Below are 22,433 nucleotides of genomic sequence, written 5' to 3'. Positions count from 1 at the left end.
TTAAAAAAATTGAATGAATTCACTGTGGTCTTGTGATCTTGTCTCTCTCTTACTAGCATCAAGCTAAACTTCATGCTTTCCACTTACTGGGTGGAATTTACTTGTTTCCTTCTGTCCTCACTCTTTAACACAACACACAAAAAGACAGATATGATATATTGGCTAAAACTCTGCTGTCATTTACAAAAAGTACTTTTAGTCTGGATACTTAAGCTGTTCTCCTGCTTACAGCAGCTGGAGTCACTTGGTTGTCTATCATTTTAAAATGTACTCAAAATTGTGAGGTCAAAGTAGAAATCAGAATTTTACCAAAATACTGAACTTTGTTACAGTAAAAACAAAGCTAAGGACTATTTGAATGGAGGCATTTTCTATCTGAAGATCTCTGTGCTCTGTTTGACCTCTTATCACATGTTGTTTTTCAGATATTCACTCATCAGCATCTCTCACAGTGAGTCCTGACAGAGCTCAACACTTCACCTCTGACTCTGTCTCACTGAGCTGTGAGGGAAACTCTGCTGAATGGAGAGTGAAGAGGTTTTCAACTGAGGACAGCGACTCGTCAGCCTGCTACACCTGGTGGGGAACAATGACTGGATCAACATGCAACATAAACACTGACAGCACCAGTGATGCAGTGTACTGGTGTGAGTCTGGATCAGGAGAGTTCAGCAACGCATTCAACATCACTGTACAGGGTATGATTTCATTACATTTACTCTTTCTTTGAGTTATTATTTCGAATATCGCGTAGTGTATTGAGGAGAAATTTGGATGTATATTGTTTTCCTATTTTTTCTAGCGGTGTCCAGGCCTGACAGCTCTTCATTTCCTGTACTATTGGTTGTTGGGCTGGTTTGTGGAATCGTTCTTGTTATTCCTCTGCTCGTTTTGTTTTGCTACAGAGCATCCAAGGGTGAGACCTTCTTATTCTGTTATTACATGTTCTTTAATTATTCAAATAAACACACATACTCTGACCTCATGAGAGAGAACAGCAGTATAACAACCATCTAACAACAAGTGTCTCTTTCACAGGTTCATGCTTCTCCAGTTAGGTGCAACACTCTCTCATCTCATGTTGAACTTAACACAGACACATTTTATGTTCCTATTTAAATTACTTTGTCTGATACGTGATGTAGACTAGTCCAGTGTGGACCACGAGAATGATTATCACTCCACTCTTCTCCACAGTAAGCAGTTAAATTAATATTTTAAATCTAATCTCATATACTTATACAGTGGGGTCCAAAAGTCTAAGATCATTGAAAAAATGTCACAAGAACCTAGAAATAATCAGAAAGTATGAGTCTGAGCATCAAATAATTTCCAAACACAAGGTTTCTGAAGGGGCAGTGCATGTTATGATATAAACTGTGAAACACTTGACAGAAACTGGATCAGTTGGATCCAAAGACAGACCCAAAGTTACCACACCATTAGAAGATCCATAAAACGAGCTTTGCTTTGTTAGGCCTGCATTACACGAGGCATTAAAAGGGAGTTTTGTGTTAAATTTGGCTATCAATAATAATTAATGAATATCAAGAATAATTATTAACTAACTCTGCGGCTCTTTGAGTTTAAGTTTTACTCAAACTTTGGCTCAGGGCTGTAACACTAGCTGGGTGCAGGAAGGAATTCTGAGGCACTGTCACTGTCTAAGGGATTATGACTGTGCACTGAACTGTGGTCAGAGAAGCTGTGATCATCATCTGAACAGTTTGCTGACTGGTCATAATTGTGGGCCAAGATTTCTGCATATGGCCCTCGACAGCTCCTTCTGTCTGCATGCCTATCGCGACGCAGTTGGCGGACATGGCGGTTACGATTGTTGTCCCTATGCATCCTTTTGTCACCCCCCTTTGGTCTGTTGGCAAGGCGTTGTGGGAGGCAGGAGATTTCTGAGACACTGCTGTGTTTCAGCAGACAGGCTCAGGTGTCTTACCACTGGATTTGAGAGTGACAACAGTTTCCCAAATCACCTGTGTCATCTTCCTTATCTCATTCACTGGGATGTTTTCTTGACACACCCTAATTGCAATGTGAGTGCGTACACATGGGTGAAGGTTATTCACAAACAAATACTTAAAGGTAGGGTTCTCTTCGAAGGCTGTTGCATTCTTACCTTGAAAGTAAGCATGCCTCAAATGCATGTAATAATCCCTGGGATGCTCACGATGGGAATGTTCAACTTGGATGGCTGCAACCATTGCTGTGGCTTCATCGGCAGTAGAAGAGAATTCTTTTTTTAAGGCCTGACAAAGCTCTCTGTTGTCATTTCTGACCCTGGGAGGTTGTGTTTGTATGAACTTGCATACAGCTTTAGAGCTGGTTTCCACACAAGTTTAACTTTCTCCCTCTGGGTTACATGGGGCAAGTCAATTAGACTATGGTCAAGTAAACTAAGGTAATCCTCAACATGGTTATCACAGTTGTCTGGCTCAAAATGTTCAATGTCCCTAGCTATAAACTCATGCTATTCAAGGCAGGGGCACTCTAACCTAGCGTTTCTATGGACATAACATCCCATGCTGCAGTTCTGTCTAGCTGAGAGGCAGGGGCAAGACAGCTGTCATTAATCTCATGGAGTTGCAGAGAGGAGGCAGGGCACTCCTGCAGTAATCTGGTCCCTCTTTCAGTGGGATGGGCACTGATAAAGGTGTCATGCATCAGAGACTGGGAACAGTGGTAAGAATATCGTCTGCGACCTCTGGGAAAGGTGGGAAATCATGTTACTGTTATCTCTGTCTCTCAGTGGAGGTTGAGGAACTGGCTTAATTCCCAAGGAAGGGTCAGTTGAGAACTGTTTACATCTGAGTAACCAAAATCAAACTGGCTGAACAACTGGTGGGGAGAGACGTCCTGACCTAAGTCTTAACAACTCCTTCTTTTTTGAACAAATATCCAACTCTTCTGAGTGCAGGTCATCTAAATAGCACATGGCTTACTTAGTAGCCATTTCAACTTCACGGAGGAGACTAGAATCATGCGTTCTAAGGAATTATAACCCTGTTTTAGGGTTGTTCTCTGAGCAGCAAGGCTGGTTTGCCTGAGGATGATCAGAAGCAAACATCTTAACAACTGGCCAGTGGATGCATTCTGTGGGTCACACCTGTCATTAATTAGGGACTATCTCTTCATTGCACTCACTAAGATTTAACCTGCTAATGACTTCAGGGCAGCCAGGTTTTACACTCTTCTACACAGGAGCTCTCCATTGTTAAACAAGTTGTCCAACAACGACAACAACCAAACTGTGTGATGGCCTACACTATAGATGGTAGCTTCCTGTGGAGGAGGGGTGGCTATGGTACAATCTAGTGGCTCTGGGCATACAGATTGGGGCGACTGAAGGTGCCTCGTCTGGGGCACCATTACAATATGGTCATCATGGTGGGTTTGAGGTTAAATTTGGCTCAGTCCTTTTGAGTCCATAAACACATTTAAATGAGCCAACAAATCGCAGGTCTCACATGATTCATTAGTTGTTACAGTTAAAGTGATTGAACTCACCTTGTCTTGATTTTCATTTCTCTGTAGGTGATGTTTGTCCCTATGACACAATCAGAGGCCGTCAAGAAGCTGAACATGGTACGGTATATACCTTTTATTCACCATGGAGCTGTTAGAAATACTAGAATAAGACTATTAACTGTCAATGATTCTCTGATCAATCCTGTAAAATTAATCCAAATCTTGCATATTCTTTGATTGATCATAAAAACAGAGAGAGTGATTCTTTAAGAACAGAGAGGAGGCAGGTTAGGGAGAGAAAGAGAAGGGTGGGAAAAAGAGAGAAGGGAGGAGAGAAGAGAGAGGGGTTGGATGAGGAAAAGAGAGGGTAGAGAGAGACTGAATGAGGGAGGAAAGAAAGAGAGCGTGGAGGGAGAGAAAAAAAAGGGGGTCAGTGGACGTAGGGGGTTGAGAAAAAGAGAGACAGGGGAGAGAAATGGGGCAGTGGGAGGATGGGGGAAGATAAGGAAAGGGAACAGAGTTGGCGGGAGAAAAAGAGAGGGGGAAAGAGAGGGGGAGGAAAGAAACATAGGGGGGAGGGAGAGGAAAGATAGTGCATGGAGAGAAATGAGAGGAGGAAAGAAAGAGGGAGGGAGGAGAGAAAGAGAGAGGGGAGGAAAGAAAGAGACAGGGGATGGAGGGAGAAAAGATTGGGGAAGGGAGCGAGGACATTAAAATGTGATAAAACATGTTGATCGTGACATCGTTCTGAGTCTTTTGTTGACTTTCTGTTTCTTTCAGCTCAATAAGAAATCTGTATCAACCTAAAACCAACGGAACAGACGACAACATGAAAAACTCCATCTGTACTTTGACAGCTTCTCTGTGATCACTGTGTGCAGCTGTGCTGAACAAACAACACACAGCATTTTGTAAAGTTAATCTAACAGCAGCTCATTTAAAATAACTATCATATGGTTTTAATCTTCTGTTGTATTTGGTATTAAGAGTTAAGATCATCACATATAATCATTGAAATGTTTGGTTGTTTACGTCCGTTGTTTACGTTAAAATCAGCTTTTTTTGTAGCTTCTGATTGAAAAGAGTTTTATAACATTTATAACATTTAATGTATTTTATGTGAAAAACACTTCCTGTTAACACACAAGATTCTTCTGTCATTTAAAGATGCTTGATATTCTCAATATTTCATGATTATGTATAAATTACTTTTAAAGGTGATTGACCATTTTCTGCATCAACAAACTTGTTCCATCAATAAGCTGTCAGCAGTGTTCCTCATAGATTTAGAGGGAACAAAAGGACTATAATGTTTGGTTACTGCTGTATCCTTTGTTCTCTGAGGGAAGAGGCTATCTCTGCTGGAGTGCCCATGGGGGCACCATTGGCACCGTTTGTCAATGGGCGCCCTTAAAGAATTGCGACATGAGGGTACAGCACCGTCCCGACAGGCTATGGTTCCCGACTTATGAAGCCTTAATTGCAGCTACCATGCCTCTGAGGGCGGATTTCCCATGGTCCAGCTGCTCTTGCAGCAAGTGCAGGATATGCTGTGATGTGGAAACGACGGGGATCCTCTTGATGGACTTCGCATCAAGAGGCGAACCTGCCCCAATATAAAAACATATGCCACACGGGTTGAAGGTGCCCTTGCCGACCTCAATGTTTGGATCACTGGATCTGGCAAGCCTGGGGCCCTGAACGTTGCCCTTTCAGGGGACATGCCCACAGTTTCAGGCCCTGTGGGAAGGGGTGAAACAAGGCGTCTCGTGCCTGCAATAACAGGTCTCTCCAAATGGGGAGCTCCCAAGGAATTCCATTCAGGAGTGGTGCGATCCTGAGAAGCATGGCATATGGGGCCAATTTTGAGCCACCAGGATCACCGCCGCATTCTCAAGCTGGATTACCTATAAGAGTCCCTCCCCATGGAGAAGAACAATGGACAATGAGCCGTCTCCCTGGAGGCAGACGGGTCAGCTACTGCCTTCCCAAAGCGTGCCAGATCTAAGCAACAACCTCTGGATGGAGCCTCCATTCTCCTGGCTGAGGGCCTCCTCCACCAGCGGAGTGCCGCACAAAGTCGCTGTGTTGCCCAAAGTTTGGTCAATGGGGGAGTCTGGGGGCTCAACCCCAGGCTCAGCAGGCATCGCTGCACTGGTTGAATGTGCAAAAGGCCGAGTGGGACTATCTGGACAGTGGCTGCCATCAGTACCTCAGTAGTTTCAAAATAAAAGTCAGGGCCCGTATTCACAAAGACTTTTATCTTAACGTTAGGAGTACTCCTAAATCGGACTAAAAGTTTTTATGTAGGAGTCGTTTCTTAAAAGTAATTCACAAAGCCGCTGAGACCTACTTTTAGTTATGAAAACAGTGAACTCCTAAACTAGAAGTAACTCTCTGTTGCTATGGCTGATGTCATTTTATAAGGACGCACTTAGAGGCGGTGACGACGGTGATTGGTTGTTGAGTGACAGGGCAGCCCATTGAAAAGTCATTTAGGCTACGCAATGCATGAAGTGAAAATAAGGAAGTTGCCTACAAGCCCATGACAAAGCCATGAAAGATATTGGATAAAGAAATGTATTTAAGAGGAAGAATTCAGTGCCCCCCCCCCCAAAAAAAAACAAAAAAAAAACACTTAGGACAAATATTACAAATTAGAAGATTGCGATGAAAAGCGTGAATTGTCAATAAAAGCGGCATTTGCTCGAACAGCTATTGAAAAAACTATTTGCGTGTTGATGGAATGCAACTTTTCCGATTGACAAAAGCCCTATTCGCACGGGACTAGTATAACCTGGGGACCTCCAGTAATCTGTAATAATTGCGGAGGTCGTCTGTGATCTTAAATCCCGTGCGAATCTCTGCCATGTCCTTAATTTGTAATGTAAAAATTCCACCGCAAATTACCTAGTATATTTTACCAAACACAGAGGTCATTTGTCCTGTGCAAATTGGCATCTCTGTGATTTGGGTCGTTTTTGTTTTTCTTAAGGTTTTTTGTGTTTTCCACCTTTTTTCTGCCTTTTTTCCGGTCGAGAATTATGGAGGCTGCGTTGGGAATTATAAATGAAAGTTTTGACAGCATTTTGGGTGCAAATTCAGGAGGCTCATCAGAAAAGCGAAATTTCGAAAGATGATTAGGATGTAATACATGCATGGCAGCATGCGGTAAGGAACATTTTTCTATCTTTCAACAGGCTCACCAGTTATTATATTAAAATATTGATATCTAACAGTTGTGCTGCTCCAGTAAGGGCTCCGGTGGCGATCGATCGCGGGGAATATGTCAGTAAATTCGAGTTAAAACACAGACTTCGCTTATCATGTGCGAATGCGCCGCACGAAACACTGACGTGGTGGGATCATTTCTTAATCACTTGAGGTCCCCAGGTAATACTAGTCCCGTGCACAGAGCTGCATTTTCCCCCTAGACAAATACCGGTGTGTTGCCAAACATTTTTACTCTGGCGTTATTGGATTGTTTCGGTTTGTTGGGGACGTTATTGCGTCCCTCACCAACTCAACCACAACTTCAATCCCTTCGTGGTCCATCCAACATCATTTTAATAATTCCCTGTCATTTAGCTTCTCCAGAACATTCGGCTGTGACCAGGACCAGGTTAGGAGTCCTCTGGACTACTTCTAAGGTCTCCCCAGACTTAGGTGCTACTTTTAGGTTAAAATGTTTTGTGAATAACTCTATTTTCAAAAATTAGGAGTCCTAAAGTTACGACTAACACGCCCATTATTTATAGGAGTTGCTCCTAAATTCGCCTGTTAGGAGCTACTTTTAGCCTTAAGATTCTTTGTGAATACGGGCCCTGGAGAATAAAGGGTATGAACATTGTTTGGAACATTTAAGATAATTTTAGCTCAAAACTCAACAAAGTATATGAAAAGGCTCATTTTAGACATTTTAATGTAGAAATGTTTCATATTATTATATAAACTCAACACCAAATAAAAGTTCTGAGTTCATTTTATATTAATCCAGTTTACAGAGTATGAAGCACACATACAGGATGTAGAGGCCTACACAGTATAATCATACAACAACACACAATGAACACAATGAGATGTTAGTGAGTTGATGATATGATTAGATTTAATGGTCTTATGTTTCCTGGATGTGTTAAAATGACTTGTCATTTCTTATTTTTGGTACTGTACACTTGTTTTATTTCCCTCAGTCCATATGTTTTAATATTGGTTTATATATATATATAAAAAAAAAAAAACACTGTTTATTGTTATTAGTAGTAGTAGTAGTATTCTGATTGTTGTCTGGACTCCAGCAGGATGTATTGATCTCTCTGTTCTGATGTGTCATGAACACTGACGGGAAGTTGTAGCAGCCCACCGGAAGTTTCTTATCTTCAATGTTGTTCTCTACACTACAGAATCTGTGTGTTGTTAAGTTGTTTGAGTTATAGGAAGTAAGAAACTCTTCAGACACAGAAGCAGACAGGATGAATTCAAACACTTTTTACATGAAAAGAAACATCTTAATGTTTGTATTTAAAGCCGAATTTACATGAAAGCATCAATGACTTACAGTGTGTCGGAGCAGTTTCACTAAGTTTGTTAAGTTCCTCCCAATGCAACAAATCTTTAAATCGGGTGATTTTTTTAAGGGAGTCTGGTGATATCAGTAACCAGACAGCTGTGCGGTGGGTTAGTGGAGCTGTAATGAAATACATAGCACATGTAACTAACAAAGCATTCTTTGCTTCTTTAAACAGTGTTATTTATTTTCTTCTGAGAACAGCTTCTTTAATCACTTGTGGAAAACAAACATGTTTCTGAGTTTGTGTTAAACAGCCAGTACAGCTGATTCAACTTTACTTTCACCAAAACAAACATTGCAGCAGAGTTGAGCTGATGCACCAAGAGATAACAACTCCTCCTGTAGCCTCATGATAACATGTTGTAACAACATCTCCCCCTCCTCACTTCAGACCCATGTTGCTGTAAAGAGAAGCAGTTCTTCCGTCCAGATCAGAATTAAATACTTGAGGTGACACAACGTGGGACAGCTCGCTTCCATACAAACACGTAACTAAACATGTTGTGTGATCTAGTTTCTGTTTTTGTGTTTCTGGGACTGACGCACATCGATTCACCATCGGAGCAGATCAGAAAAACTCTAAAATCAGCCTCAAGTTTTTGAATGTGATTCTTTGTTCAACTAGTTTGATACTGAGGATTCAATATTCAGTGTTCAAAGAGTAAACGGACTGGACAGGATACTGCGCACATTCAGCAGCCACAATACAAAAACAACAAGAAGTGCTTCCTTTAACTACTCAACTAACATGTTCACTATCTGTACATAATGAGATACACAACTTCCATGTGTGGTAGGAGGCAGCACTGGTTTCTGCAGTGTTTCATGTGGCAGCTACATGTTGTTGTCTGCAGCTGAATCCACATGTTCTCATGCTTCCTGCTGATGGTGGACACTTTAACCACTGGCGCCATCTTGTGTCAGAAGAACAACACTGCAGCTTAGCGTTAGCATCCAGACTGTGTCCAGCCAGGAAGTCCTTGTGTGTGATGATGAGGATGATGAAGACAGAGGAGTGTTTAGAAGACTAAAGACAGACTGTAGATGTTGGTTGTGGTACATGTGAGGACTGAACTGTGATCACATGACTCTTCACCTCTGTCTCCTCTCACAGGGAGAAGATGATCTGCAGGATCCTGCTGCTCATCAGCCTCAACTGTGTCTGTGGTCAGTTTACAGCTTCACTTTCTGACACTGTGATTCAATGAAGCAGTTAAAGTGGCCCACATGTGAGCAAACAGCTGATGTTGATGAGCCTCTGCAGCTCTGAGACGTCACTAAACTGTCCACACAAACATGGAGATGGAGTTTAAAGGCTGCCATGTTAAAGCTGTCAGTGTGTCTGCTCCTCACTTTCCCTCTCTGTCTCCTCAACAGGAACATTTGTAGTGAATGTGACACAGACCTCCTATCAGGCAGAGGAGAACCACAACATCACACTGGAATGGACGTTCACAACCACAGCTGACACTTCCCCCGACTCACTTTATATCTTCTGTGAGATGATAAATGATCACAAAGTCTCAGTCCTGTTTGATCTATATGGAGGTGTTGTGATCCCAGAGTCTCGGGATCAACAGTTTGTTGGACGAGTCCAGTGGGACAAAGACGTCCTGAGAGACGGACGACTCAGACTTCATGTGTCCAGACTCAGGACTGAGGACTCAGGACAGTACCTGTGTGATGTGAGGACACACTATGGTGTGGACTTTGGTGATTGTCGGCTCAACGTCTCTGGTAAGTTGGTTGAGTAGAAGTCAGTAGAACTTTATTAACAGGTTCAATTCAGCAGCTTTTTTTGGATCAATAAGAACCTGAAGAAAAGTATTGAGGACGACCACAATCCTTCACTTCATTCTCACAGTATCTGAGAAATATGTCACAACTTCAGCTGTTCTGTTGTTTGGTCTCTTTACAGCAGTGAGGGATCCACCAGAAACTGAGCGACCTGACACAGATTCACCTGAGCGACCAAACGGGCATATTTGGGGATTATTCGCCCTCTACAGTACAGTAGGACTGGCATTAGTAGTTATGTCTGTTTTTTTTCTTTCATTCAAGAACTGTAAGTCTGTTAAACAAGATTCTGTCTCAGACTCCAGTGGACGACTTAAGAAAAGATACAGCTCATAAGAAACAGAAGAAACAGTGTGATCAACATGTTAATGAGATGTAAGGACAGACAACTTCAGAACATACCACCTCAGCACCAGTGATGACTACATCCTCCAGCACCTGGACTCCTCTGAAAACCTCCACCAGGATGCTGTTTGTGGACTTCAACACCATCATCCTGGTTCTGCTACAGAACAATCTCTCCCTGCTGAGTGTGATGACTCCACCTGCAGCTGGACCAATAGAATATCTATCTGTATCAGTTCAGTAATGTTATGTCTTCAATTATTTGTTTTTTCAATCTAAACACAACCCGAAGATTCCCCATATATGAAAACATACTTAACAAAACTTCATAGAAACGATTCTGATACTACTGAAAACTGTACATGTTGCATTTCTTTGACTTTTGTATATGTATTCGTATGTGTATATATGTATAAAAGGGTTTATATTGTGTAGGAACACAAGCCGTTGTCTCTGCATTCTTAAAGTTGTCTCATTTTGGCCATGATTACCTTAACCCAAATCAACTCCTTTTTCCAGCATTTGGGACTGAAAGCCCCCATATCCTGGCCTGGCAAATCCTCTCCTCTCCACAGAGTGGGAAGATGTTGTTTTTCTTGCAATAAACAGATCACCAGAGATCTTCTTTGTAATTTAAAACGACAAAAGCACATCTGGTCTGTTCCTCTTCCTCCAAAGAAGATGAACCACTTTTCCCTAGGTCAAACCAAGGTCAAGCCCGATGGAGTTTTCTTTGGTCACACCAAAAGGAAGAAGGACTGGTTTCTAACATAGATGTGGTGATTTAAGATGTTTTACGAATATACATTTCTCTGCCTCTGGAACATTCTCCAGTGGGGGAAGGCTTAATGGGAAACCTAATCTGTGTGTTCTTCTCCTCACATGTACAACTGTTATTTACGACCGTTGTTGTTCCTGGGTCTGACATACCAGTCCCCCCTTTCAGTCTTCTGTTCTCACACCAAAAGTCTTAAATAACAAATAAACTACATCTCAATTTCTTAAATTTAACGGATCCCGAAATAGAAAAATCTGTCATTCAACAGATCTTTCTTATGTTATTGTGAAGCCCAAATGAAGTTTATTACTCAATAAGTTTGAGGTCAACAGAAACCCCCTCCCCTTTGTCGAGGGAGGAGAGATTTGAAGATCATCATTCCTTGTGTAATACTTGTATTATTTACCAGTTAAATGTCTGATATGTTTTGTTAAAGATAGAACTACAAGGAATATGTATAAGTCCTTGGTTCTAGTGTGTTGTATACTTTATTGTCATATGTTGTATACTTAAGTGCTTCATGTCTTAATCAGGTTATAATTCTTTTGAATGACAAATAATCATTATCATGTTGCATCTTTTCACGAGGACAAAAATTCGACTTTTAAGATGGTGAAGTTTTGGGAAGGTTAAAACACGATTTCAAAATGTTAAATACAATAGTATAGTTAGATTAACTTTTGGGAGCCTCAACTCAGATCACAGGAGGTGTGACACTGTCAGCCAGCCCCTGCTAGAGGTCATAAAAAGAGACACTCCTCTCCCCTTCTCATGCACTTCCTCTCTCATTCCTCTACTTCTTCTCTCTCTTCCTTCCTCCGGACACGCTCTCCCCCTGTCCTCTTCTCCCCCTGCTTCTTCTTCTCCCTCTTCTTCTTTTCTTCTCTTCTTTGTTTTTCATTTTTATTTTATTTTTATTTTTAAAGTAATCTTTACTTTTATTTTTGCAACAAGCTAAGACAAGCAAATTGAATCCCTACTTTAAGTATTCACTTTATTCAAGTTTTAATAGGACAAATCTTTTCTTTTTGATTTTATACTGTTAAAGTATCAACGCCTGATCCAGAAGAAGTTGAATTAGTTTCAGAATCAGAACTTGACTACCACTATTTGAAACCACCAACAAAAGTCTTTTTCAAGACTGTAATCATCTGATGAAGAACGTTGCAGTCCATCGTCTGCCTCAGAAGCCGTGCAAGGAGTCTCCGTAATAGAGCCTTTGTGTGCTCCCAGCCGAGATCAACTCTGCCCCCAGCGCTCCCAAGGCGGAAACCCGCTGGGCCTTCGGACCAAGAGTCCCTCAACAGAGTACCGGCCTTCCCTCTGGCTACTGGACTGACGCGCCGTGCCGTGGTCCAACCCAGAACTCTCAAAGAGACCAAACTTCAGTGCCTCCTGACGCCCAGACAAAACAGGCTGAACGTCTTCATACAGCTGGATCCACACACGTGAGAATGAGTGGTGTCTAAAGTTCTGACTTCTGTCTCAGGTTCTGACTTCTGTCAAAGTTCTAACTTCTATCTTATGAACTTAAAAGAATTAAGATTAGGGTCTCATTAGTATTAAAAGATTACTCCCGTAATATTTAATATAAAAAACCCGACCCTTTAACTTTACCATCTACCGACGGTCACACGACTTTATTACTTTCCTAATTACAGTCTTTACATTTTCTGTTATCTGTTGTTCGTCTAAAATTGTCATGTCTTTTATTTTACCCAAATTATTTAGTCAATAAACATATAATCGTTTGTCTTTGTCTGGAACTTACTTTTAATATGGAGAACCGATGGATACGTGCAAAGAATTCACTACTTCAGAATATTGAGACTGAATATTGATTGATATTGAATAAATTGATTTTGAATGGACTCTAACTGTCCAAGCCAACTGGTACAGTTAGTGTTTGGAATAATGTCCTCCGGATTATTCCAATAACTAAACACGGAGGTGGTGCCCCCTTTAACGAGTGTAATATTAATTGCTAGTGATAATAATCATATATATATCAAAGTAGTGTGTGAGCAGTGTCTCCTACATCATATATTTATGGTGCTGCCCATGTCAGGACCGCACACCATAGTATCCTACAATTGTATATTTTTGTACTTTTTAAAGAAAATCTGATTCATTCTGACTCCATGAAGAAGTTTATCACTTTGCTCTTAGATATGAAATGTGACTGTTGTTGATTTATGACGATAAACACATAAAGAACGACTTAAAACAGCCTCTACATTTAACAAACCATTCAAAGGTTCAATAAACAAGTTAGAGATGAAAAATCTTGACTTTTATTCAGGAGTTGTGAATTAATCAGGTCAAACGTCTTCATCTGTGACACTGATGTACTGAAATACTCCAGTAATGTGAGACAAACTGAGTCAGAAGTCAAATTTAAATCAAACATCACAGATAAAACACAACATGTGAACGTCTTTGTGACCTTCAGTCACATTTCAACAACCTGAAGGTCCAAATGATCTCAGCTGTCACCTGCAGCCAGGTGAGGATCTCTAAACTGGTGATAAAGATAAAGAGCTCCCTCTGCTGACCACAACACATCTTTACTTTACAGCACAACAAGGAAATGTTAAAAAACTTCCTGTGAGAAGCTACAACATCCTGTCAGTCAGTGTGTTTACATGCACAGCTTAGTCAGATTACAGCCATAGTTTGACTATGCTGCTCAATCGGACAACTGCAATTATCCGATTATACATGCCAGTGAGAAAATCGAATTACTGGACGTAAGCATGTCATACCCCGGTACGCTAGGTGGCGCTGTACCCATTTCAACTAGTGTTAACGGGGCCACCTCCGGCTGACCTCTTTACGTCACCAGCTGCCTCGGCATTCAAGAAAGATGGCGTACGAAGAGCGAGACGAAGCTACATCTTTGTACACTTCGTATATGGTGTACATGATAATTACACAAACTAGGTGCATTCTGGCGCTCTTTCTTGCGGTGATTTCGGAGGAAAGACGCCGCCACCGCCATCGCCGTCCGTCTACTTCCGGCTCACGGCCCCGGGGAAAAATCTTGCACCAGCTCAGAACGCAAAATCCGATCCGATCCGCTGGAAACGTATACATGCAGGAGTAATGCGACTTTTAATCGAATAATCAACGAGGTGTAATTTGACTGGTGTAATCCGATCCGGTCCGATTTTAGTCAGACTAAAGGGGGGTACACACATAACGATAATCGGGCTGATTTTGCTCCGATTTGACCCTTCCCGACAACGGAAGATTATCTTCTGTCTCATAAGATTATCCTATACGATTATCCTGTGGTCTGTGGTGTGTTAAGAGTCAATTTGTCCCGATAATTTGCCCGGAAACGGGTCGCGGCCGACAATCGTAAATGTTAAACTTGTTCAATATTTACGACGAAAAATCTTCATGTCTGTGGGGAAAGCCGACAACTCCCGAGTCACTACTCCGTGAAATGTAACGTGAAACGCAACGTAGCCGACCAGCTGACTGGGGAACACGGAAGCGAACGTAATAAAAACAGCGGTGAGATCTAACTTTTCCTATGCGAAAAATAAACTATAAATCTACTCACCTCAAGCTAGCTCAGTAGATTTTTCGGACAGCAATAGTCCGAGGACCACCATCATTCTCTCTTCTATGTCTTCCGCCTTTATTTACTTTTTTTTATATATATATACAGTCTATGCTTTTTTCCGTTTATGAAGAGCCCGGTGACGCTGGGGTTGTTGCCATTGGTTACTGTAGAACACGTGATATTTCTGGCTCAGAGGACTAGATTCTAGATCGGCGGTGGGACAGATAATCTATGTGTGTGGTGTCCTGTGCTGAGAATATCGGAGCACACCACACACAGTACGATTAAAACTGATTTTTTTTATTTCATGTGTGGGGGCTCTACAGATAAAAAATCTCTTAAGATTTATAAAATCCTTATGTGTGTACCCCCCTTAAGGTGTATACATGCATCTTAAAGTTCCGTTCATAGTCAGACTAACGCAAGTAATTCGGTTTTCTTGAGTGTCATGTAAACGCACTGAATGTTCATGACACATCAGAACAGAGAGATCAATACATCCTTCTGGAGTCCAGACAAGGATAATAATGATAATAATAATAATAATAATAATAATAATAATAATAATAACAATGATGATGATGATACCAATAAAAAAAAATATTGATGGTAATAATAATATAATCTTGATAATAATTTGATAATATATTTAACAATGATATTAATAATAATGATAATAATAATAGTAATTAGTAAGTAATAATAGTAATAATAATGACAATGGTGATAATATTAATACTACTGCTAATAATAACAACAAACAATAATGACAATACTAACAAAATAATAATAATGATATGTGGTGTTTTTCTAATATTAACCAATATTAAAACATATTGATCGAGGCAAAATAAAAACAAGTCATTAAAGCATTAATATACATGACATTTACATAAACATATATAAGTATATACACTGACAGAAAGATATAATACCGATCAGGCATAACATGATGACCACATAGATAGATAGATAGATAGATCGATAGATCGATAGATAGATAGATAGATCAATAGATAGATATTTAAAACAGGTTAAGCGTGTTGGAAATAATTGTGCTACACTTGGTTTGTTAAGGCTCAACTCCAGACCAGGAGTTTCAGGCAGTGCAGGAGCAGAGTTTTCTGTGGAATAGAGTGACTCCCTGTGGTGTGGACTTTGGGCCATTTCACTTTGCAGAGTGAAAAATGCTACATAGCAAAATTAAGGAAAGGCAAAAAACCCTAAAACGCGTAATATGACCTCTTTAAATGGAAGATATAAACGATACATACACATAAACGTTACATATACATGGTATACAAAGAAGACATGTTTCTCAACATTACTTCAGTAAAGCGAGCACAGAGCAGATCTCAGATCAGTCTAATAAGAGACAGAGTTTGATGAGACATCCTGTCAAAATAATGGACAACATAAAGGTGAAGAACAACATTTCCTCCTTCAACTCCATTATTATTGTTCATCAAACAGCAGACTTTAGTTCATCAGCAACAACGTTTTTAAACGAAAAACCCAACGACCACTGCTGCTGCTGTCAGTCCCAGAACACAGTAGAGGCCGATCCTCTCCCGACTTGCTGTGTTGAGTCTCTGAGGTTCTGGTGATCCCTCGCTGCTGTAAAGAGATCAAACAACAGAACAGCTGAAGTTGTGACATATTTCTCAGATACTGTGAGAATGAAGTGAAGGATTGTGGTCGTTCTCAATACTTTTCTTCAGGTTCTTATTGATCAAAAAAAGCTGCTGAATTGAACCTGTTAATAAAGTTCTGCTGACTTCTACCCAACTTACCAGAGACGCTGAGCCAACATTTTCCATAGTTCCCACCATAGTTTGTCCTCACATCACACAGGTACTGTCCTGAGTCCTCAGTCCTGAGTCTGGACACATGAAGTCTGAGTCGTCCGTCTCTGAGGACGTCTTTGTCCCACTGGACTCGTCCTACAAACTGTTGATCCTGAATCTCTGGGGCCTCAACACCTCCACGTAGATGAAACAGGACTGAGACTTTGTGATCAGTTTTCATCTCACAGAAGATATAAAGTGAGTCCGTGGAAGTGTCAGCTGTGGTTGTGAACGTCCATTCCAGTGTGATGTTGTGGTTCTCCTCTGCCTGATAGGAGGTCTGTGTCACATTCACTACAAATGTTCCTGTTGAGGAGACAGAGAGGGAAAGTGAGGAGCAGACACACTGACAGCTTTAACATGGCAGCCTTTAAACTCCATCTCCATGTTTGTGTGGACAGTTTAGTGACGTCTCAGAGCTGCAGAGGCTCATCAACATCAGCTGTTTGCTCACATGTGGGCCACTTTAACTGCTTCATTGAATCACAGTGTCAGAAAGTGAAGCTGTAAACTGACCACAGACACAGTTGAGGCTGATGAGCAGCAGGATCCTGCAGATCATCTTCTCCCTGTGAGAGGAGACAGAGGTGAAGAGTCATGTGATCACAGTTCAGTCCTCACATGTACCACAACCAACATCTACAGTCTGTCTTTAGTCTTCTAAACACTCCTCTGTCTTCATCATCCTCATCATCACACACAAGGACTTCCTGACTGGACACAGTCTGGATGCTAATGTTAAGCTGCTGTGTTGCTCTTCTGACACAAGATGGCGCCAAAAAACAACACAGAACATGTCCTGCATGGAGGCAGACAGACAGACAGGAAGTGGATTATTCAGTCTGTCTGCCTGTAAAGGTGTCACAACATAATGTCAATATATATATATATATATATATACAATAGTGTGTGCTCACTTTTTATGTTTGGCATCAGTTTCAAGGTATCTATATAAAAAACAAACTCATTTGTGAAGACATTAAAGTTTGGGAGGGACTTAGAAAATGTACTCTTGTGGATGTGGAATTTACCTCTTAAAATCATGAGGTTTACTGTGGAGCCAATTGATTTGTCATTATGTTTGAATTTTGAAATAATATCTTTGGGTCTAATTGTTACGTACTGTACCCTCCAATATATAGATGACAATGGGCAAATACAAAACAAATGCAACATTGTCTCTGACTCATCTCTGCAAAACGTGCACATTTCAATTTTTAATGAACTTCTCTAATCTTATTGGAAATACAGAATTGATATCAACCAACTGCGAATCCCAAAAAAAACTTTCCTCTGGGGGAAAAGTTATTTTGTCTCGGAAATACTTTCCTTAGATGTTTGTTTGTACATTCTCTATCCATTATGTCAAGCCCGTCAACCTTTAGAGAAGGTGTCTGAACATTAACATTTTGATAACTTAAGAGACATTTTATTAACTCAATCATACCAGTGGGAACAGCCTTTACAACCGAAACAAACTCTCTGTAATTCACTGGAAAGAATTTAGCTTTCAGGAAGTTTTCATAGCTGTAAAGATTTCCATCATGGTCAAACAAGGCCGTCACAAATATTATGTCCCACTCAGTCCAGCTCTCATTATATACACTTTTGTTGTTAAAAGTAATATGACCATTGTTCCAAAGCAATTACTTGTGTGGAGAAAAATTGTGAACATAACATCATTTCTAAGAGCGTAAAGCCTGTTGATAAAACTTTGAGAGTTTCAAACCCACTGAAGGCTCGTCGCTCTGCCTATTGTCTGATAACGTCAGAAGTTAAGCCCCGCCCCATCCACACACTGCACTTTGCACTCTCTGCTCTTATCTCCTTCCCCACTCCAAAGCACTGGGCACACTTGGGCTAAATCCCATTTCACCCTTCGGCCCTACCACTTGGCCCTACCCCTACGTTTTGCACGTTCACGTGTAGGGGTAGGGGTGTCCCAATTCCCATTAGGACGGAGGGTTTGAAGTTGTGAACGAATTGCGAATGACTACTGATGACGCACGCGATTGTCGAAGGGGTGTCCCAATTCAGAGGGGTTGACTTTCAGCCCTACCCCTTGGCACTCCATTTCAAGGGGTAGGGACAAGAGGTAGGGTTAGAAAAGAAAAATAGAATTGGACCTCACTGTGCACATACCTCAGAGTCCCCAGGGACACAAACATTTCAGTTTCTAGAAACCTTCAGTGAGTTCAGTGTTTAATGTGATAGTGATGTGACAGCAGTCAAAGCTGTGAAGCCAGAGTCTTATTTCACCTTCATGGACAAAAGATCCATCAGGATGTTCTGGAGGCTTTCTGTCAGCAGTAAACTGTCTGTATGTTTATACATTATTAAAGTAATTAATGCTTTTTAAACGGTTGAAAAGACAAAAGATCAAAATATAAAATATATAGATATCTATAAAAAATACACTTTCAGTTAATCATCGTTGAAATCCTGGTTTGTTTCCACTGAGTTACATTAAATAAATACATATAGGAGTTTGTGAGTCTTCAGTCAGTAGTGGACGAAGAATGAGAACAAGTCTTTGTCAGGTGGGATCAAAAATGGTGGACACAAACACACTGACTGTCTGTCATATGAAGAGGAGGAAGTGCCATGTTTAAACTCATCAGAGCTGAAAGCTGCACTCATGTACAGAACACAAACACACAACCGACTGCAGACACGATCATCAACTCTTTCACATCGACTTCAGTAAAGTTTAACCAGAATTTTACACCCAACAAAAATATTGCATACAAATAGAGAGCTGATATTTATATAAAAGATATAAATGAGGAAAACATCCTCATATACAAATGTAAATGTTGTATTTTAGTCAACTAGACTTAGTTCAAGGTGTTTTACCTTTTATCCAAAGTCTTCAGGTGACAGGTCCAGTTCCAACGACTCAGCAGTTCAACTTGCCATTAAGTTGATGTGTCACAAACTTCGTCAGCGGTTTCAGACTTATTTATCTATCAAGATATTACAGTCTGCAGTGAGAGAGAAGCTGAACAACTCCTGCTGAGACTGCAGCTGGAAGGGAGGATACGTGCGTCAGAGTGTCCAACAGTATCCAGTAACACCAGAAACAGTCGCTAGATTTGTTACTAGTCACTTTTTTTTTTTCTTTCTTTTTTTTAAAAAGAGTCGCTAGAGTTTCTGAGAACTCGCTACATATTAAGATAAAGTCTCTAAGTTGGCAACACTGTGCAGCCCGGAGCCGGGATCCAAACACCAGAACAGTACGTGAAGAGTCCAGTTAGTGCTTCCTTGTTCTTGTCCTTGTTCTTGTTCTTGTTCTGGCAGTTTGCAGTCCTAGTAAAGTGAAAAGTGTTTCTTAGAATGACAAAGACACAGGAAATATTTCAGATCAGGCTGAACAGAGAGAACAGAAGGTGAGAAGCCACTTCCGTCCTCTGTGGATGAAGCAGCAGCTCTGATGACTGACTGACGTGCTGTGGTTACCTCTGCTGTAAAACGCTACATGTGGTTGGGTACACACAGACTAGAATAGAGCGCACAGCTGCACACAGTCACACACTCTCTGTGTCTCTCTGTCTCTTTGTTGGTGTTTGTGTTCTTCAAGACAACAGACGCGTTTGGGTCGATCCTGTCCTTGTAGTACTGACCCGGGATCAGAACTGACTCTGTTTACTTTCCTCAGTAAAACCTTCTCACTAAGATGTATACCTACTAATAAACATGATGTTCCTGGTAGAATGTCCCTCACACAGCTGACTGAAGTGTCCTGTCATTGTGGAAGCAGTGATGAGTTCACTGTCTGTTATTTCCCTCTCTGATAAACACTGTAGTGTCCAACAAACAGCAGGATTTGATGTTTTTCACTTTTGCCAAATCCATTCTGCTTTATAAGATTCCAGATCAGATGTTCAGGTTCAGATCACACGGTCATGTTGTCCTCGACATATATTTACATCACTTTATTGCACTTCCACGTCAACGACGGACTTCCTGCTTTACTCTGATCAACTCTTCTATTTGTAAAATACAGTTTATATTCTCTCCTCTCCATCGTCCTCCTTAATATATAGATATGTGTCTGAATCATCAGAGTTAAATCACACTTGTTTCCATCAGGAGAAAAGTGGAGTGTTTCCCATCATGCACTGTGTTCTGAGGAGAGAGAGAGAAACATCTGCAGCTTCTTTATGATTTAATTCTGATGCTTTATACACATATAGATATATATGAGAGGAAGATGGAGAGGAGACAGTATAAACTGTGATTTCACTGTGAAGCTGTGCAGGAAACTTTACACCAGAACACAGTGACATAGACAGACCAGTGAAGAGTTATTTTTGTCTACTAAATCAATAGTATCATTCTCTTCCTGCAATGATGTGTTCTCTTATCCACATAACAGTGATGAGATCAGTGTGTGACAAAGCAAAAGTGAAACTGAAAAAAATACAGTCAGGGAGGTCTGCATGTTTAACAGAATACTCCTGGCTGAGAGGTAAAACATCTTGAACTGTTGACTGAGATACAGCACTAAGATTTAAAGTTGAACATGTTTTTTCTAATTTATGCTTGATATAAATATCACCTCCATATATATCTGTATTTGATATTTTTGTTGGGTTTAAATTTCAGGTTAAACTTTACAGAACACGATGAGAAACAGCTGATGATCGTGTCTGCAGTCAGTCAGTCAGAGCCGGATCGTGACTGTCCACGTTGTCGCCTTGTGTCTGTTGTGCGTCAGTTGTTTGTTGTTTATGTTCTCGCACACAGATTTGTTTATATGAGATATGTTGCCACGAGCTGGTTAATATGTTTGTCTTCCTTCATATACATGTTCTTAACATGTAATACTGCTCTGATTGAGAGTTTGCTGCTGCGGATGGGTTTTGCATCTGGCTGTATTTACGTTTGTTACATTGGTGTGTTATATTCAACATTTCAACATCAACTATTCATTTATATTCAATTTGCAAATACTCTTCCTATACAGAGAAGAGAGACACAATCTCAGAGGGAACATGATTTTCAGGCAAAGTAAAGTACGAACTACGTTAAAATCCTTTTCTTTATCGGTCAAAGGTGTTTAACAATGGAATGTGCTAGAAGAAGATGTCAAAAAATCAGCAACACTAAGTGGCTTCAAAAAAAGTATGTACATTCAATCGTTGATCAGTACAGATCAATACTAGAGGGTTGATAAAGGTCAGAGGCACGAATCAACAGACACTGGGCAGACACTTTGTTGAGACGGCATGTGAGCATAACAAATACCATTCTGTACCCAAACAATAAGTTGAACCTGAGAAAATTGTATGGTCCAAGGCAAATGCCAGTTGTACATGGCAGGATGTTGTTATAATGTGCATCAACAATGTGAGATAACTTGGGTACGAACACTGTGCCACTATTGTGAGTTATCACAAGTTCTTCTGAGCTGTGAAGGACTCAACCCTGTAAATCGGCACACAACAGTCATTCGATTGAGATTCGTCTAATATTGTCCAACTACGTTCTTAACCAATCAACCAATCGATCAATCCACGATGGAGTTGCTGAGCTGGTCAATGAATGCCATCGACAGAGTGTTCTCAACACGGCGTGCGGGTTCTGGTGAACCGACATGCCCGGACGGGACCTTTATGTCCGGCTACGTTAAGGATGGTTGGGAAAATTGGAGAGTCATCTGCCTTGCCGCACTGGATGTGGAAGATGTCGAGGACGTGTAGACGTGCAATATTGGAAAATGAGAAAGATCGCTACTGAGCAGACCAGTGCGAGGGTGGACAACACCAATACTCGGAGTGCTGTGGTCGGGATACGCTCTGACATCTCAACAATCCGCGACTTCGTGATACAGATGCGAGTTGATGTAGCCACCAATCGGGAGGACATGGCGAAGCTAGCAGCCATAAAAGCTGCAGAGGAGACTGATGAATAACATGAAAATGCATTAAAGGGCTCTTACACCATCCCAACACCATCTCAACAAATAATAAATACACTGGACTTTTGCTCTCTCTCAATTGGATATTCTGACTTTGTGGCAAGCCTGGCTATAAGATG

General features: G+C 40.9%; 1 protein-coding gene across 1 annotated transcript in view; it reads left to right on the top strand.

Annotated features, from left to right (window-relative positions):
- LOC115588980 (uncharacterized) overlaps nt 1-22,433 on the top strand; it is a 654,211-nt gene that overhangs the window by 582 nt on the left and 631,196 nt on the right. Inside the window, exons 3-4 of the mRNA XM_030429652.1 lie at nt 426-698; nt 803-916. Coding sequence (XP_030285512.1) covers nt 426-698; nt 803-916 — 387 coding nt within the window. The remainder of the gene's footprint in view (nt 1-425; nt 699-802; nt 917-22,433) is intronic.

This window comes from Sparus aurata, chromosome 10 (assembly GCF_900880675.1).
Source record: "Sparus aurata chromosome 10, fSpaAur1.1, whole genome shotgun sequence".
Classification (NCBI taxonomy): domain Eukaryota; kingdom Metazoa; phylum Chordata; class Actinopteri; order Spariformes; family Sparidae; genus Sparus; species Sparus aurata.
This window is presented reverse-complemented; position numbering and strand designations above follow the sequence as displayed.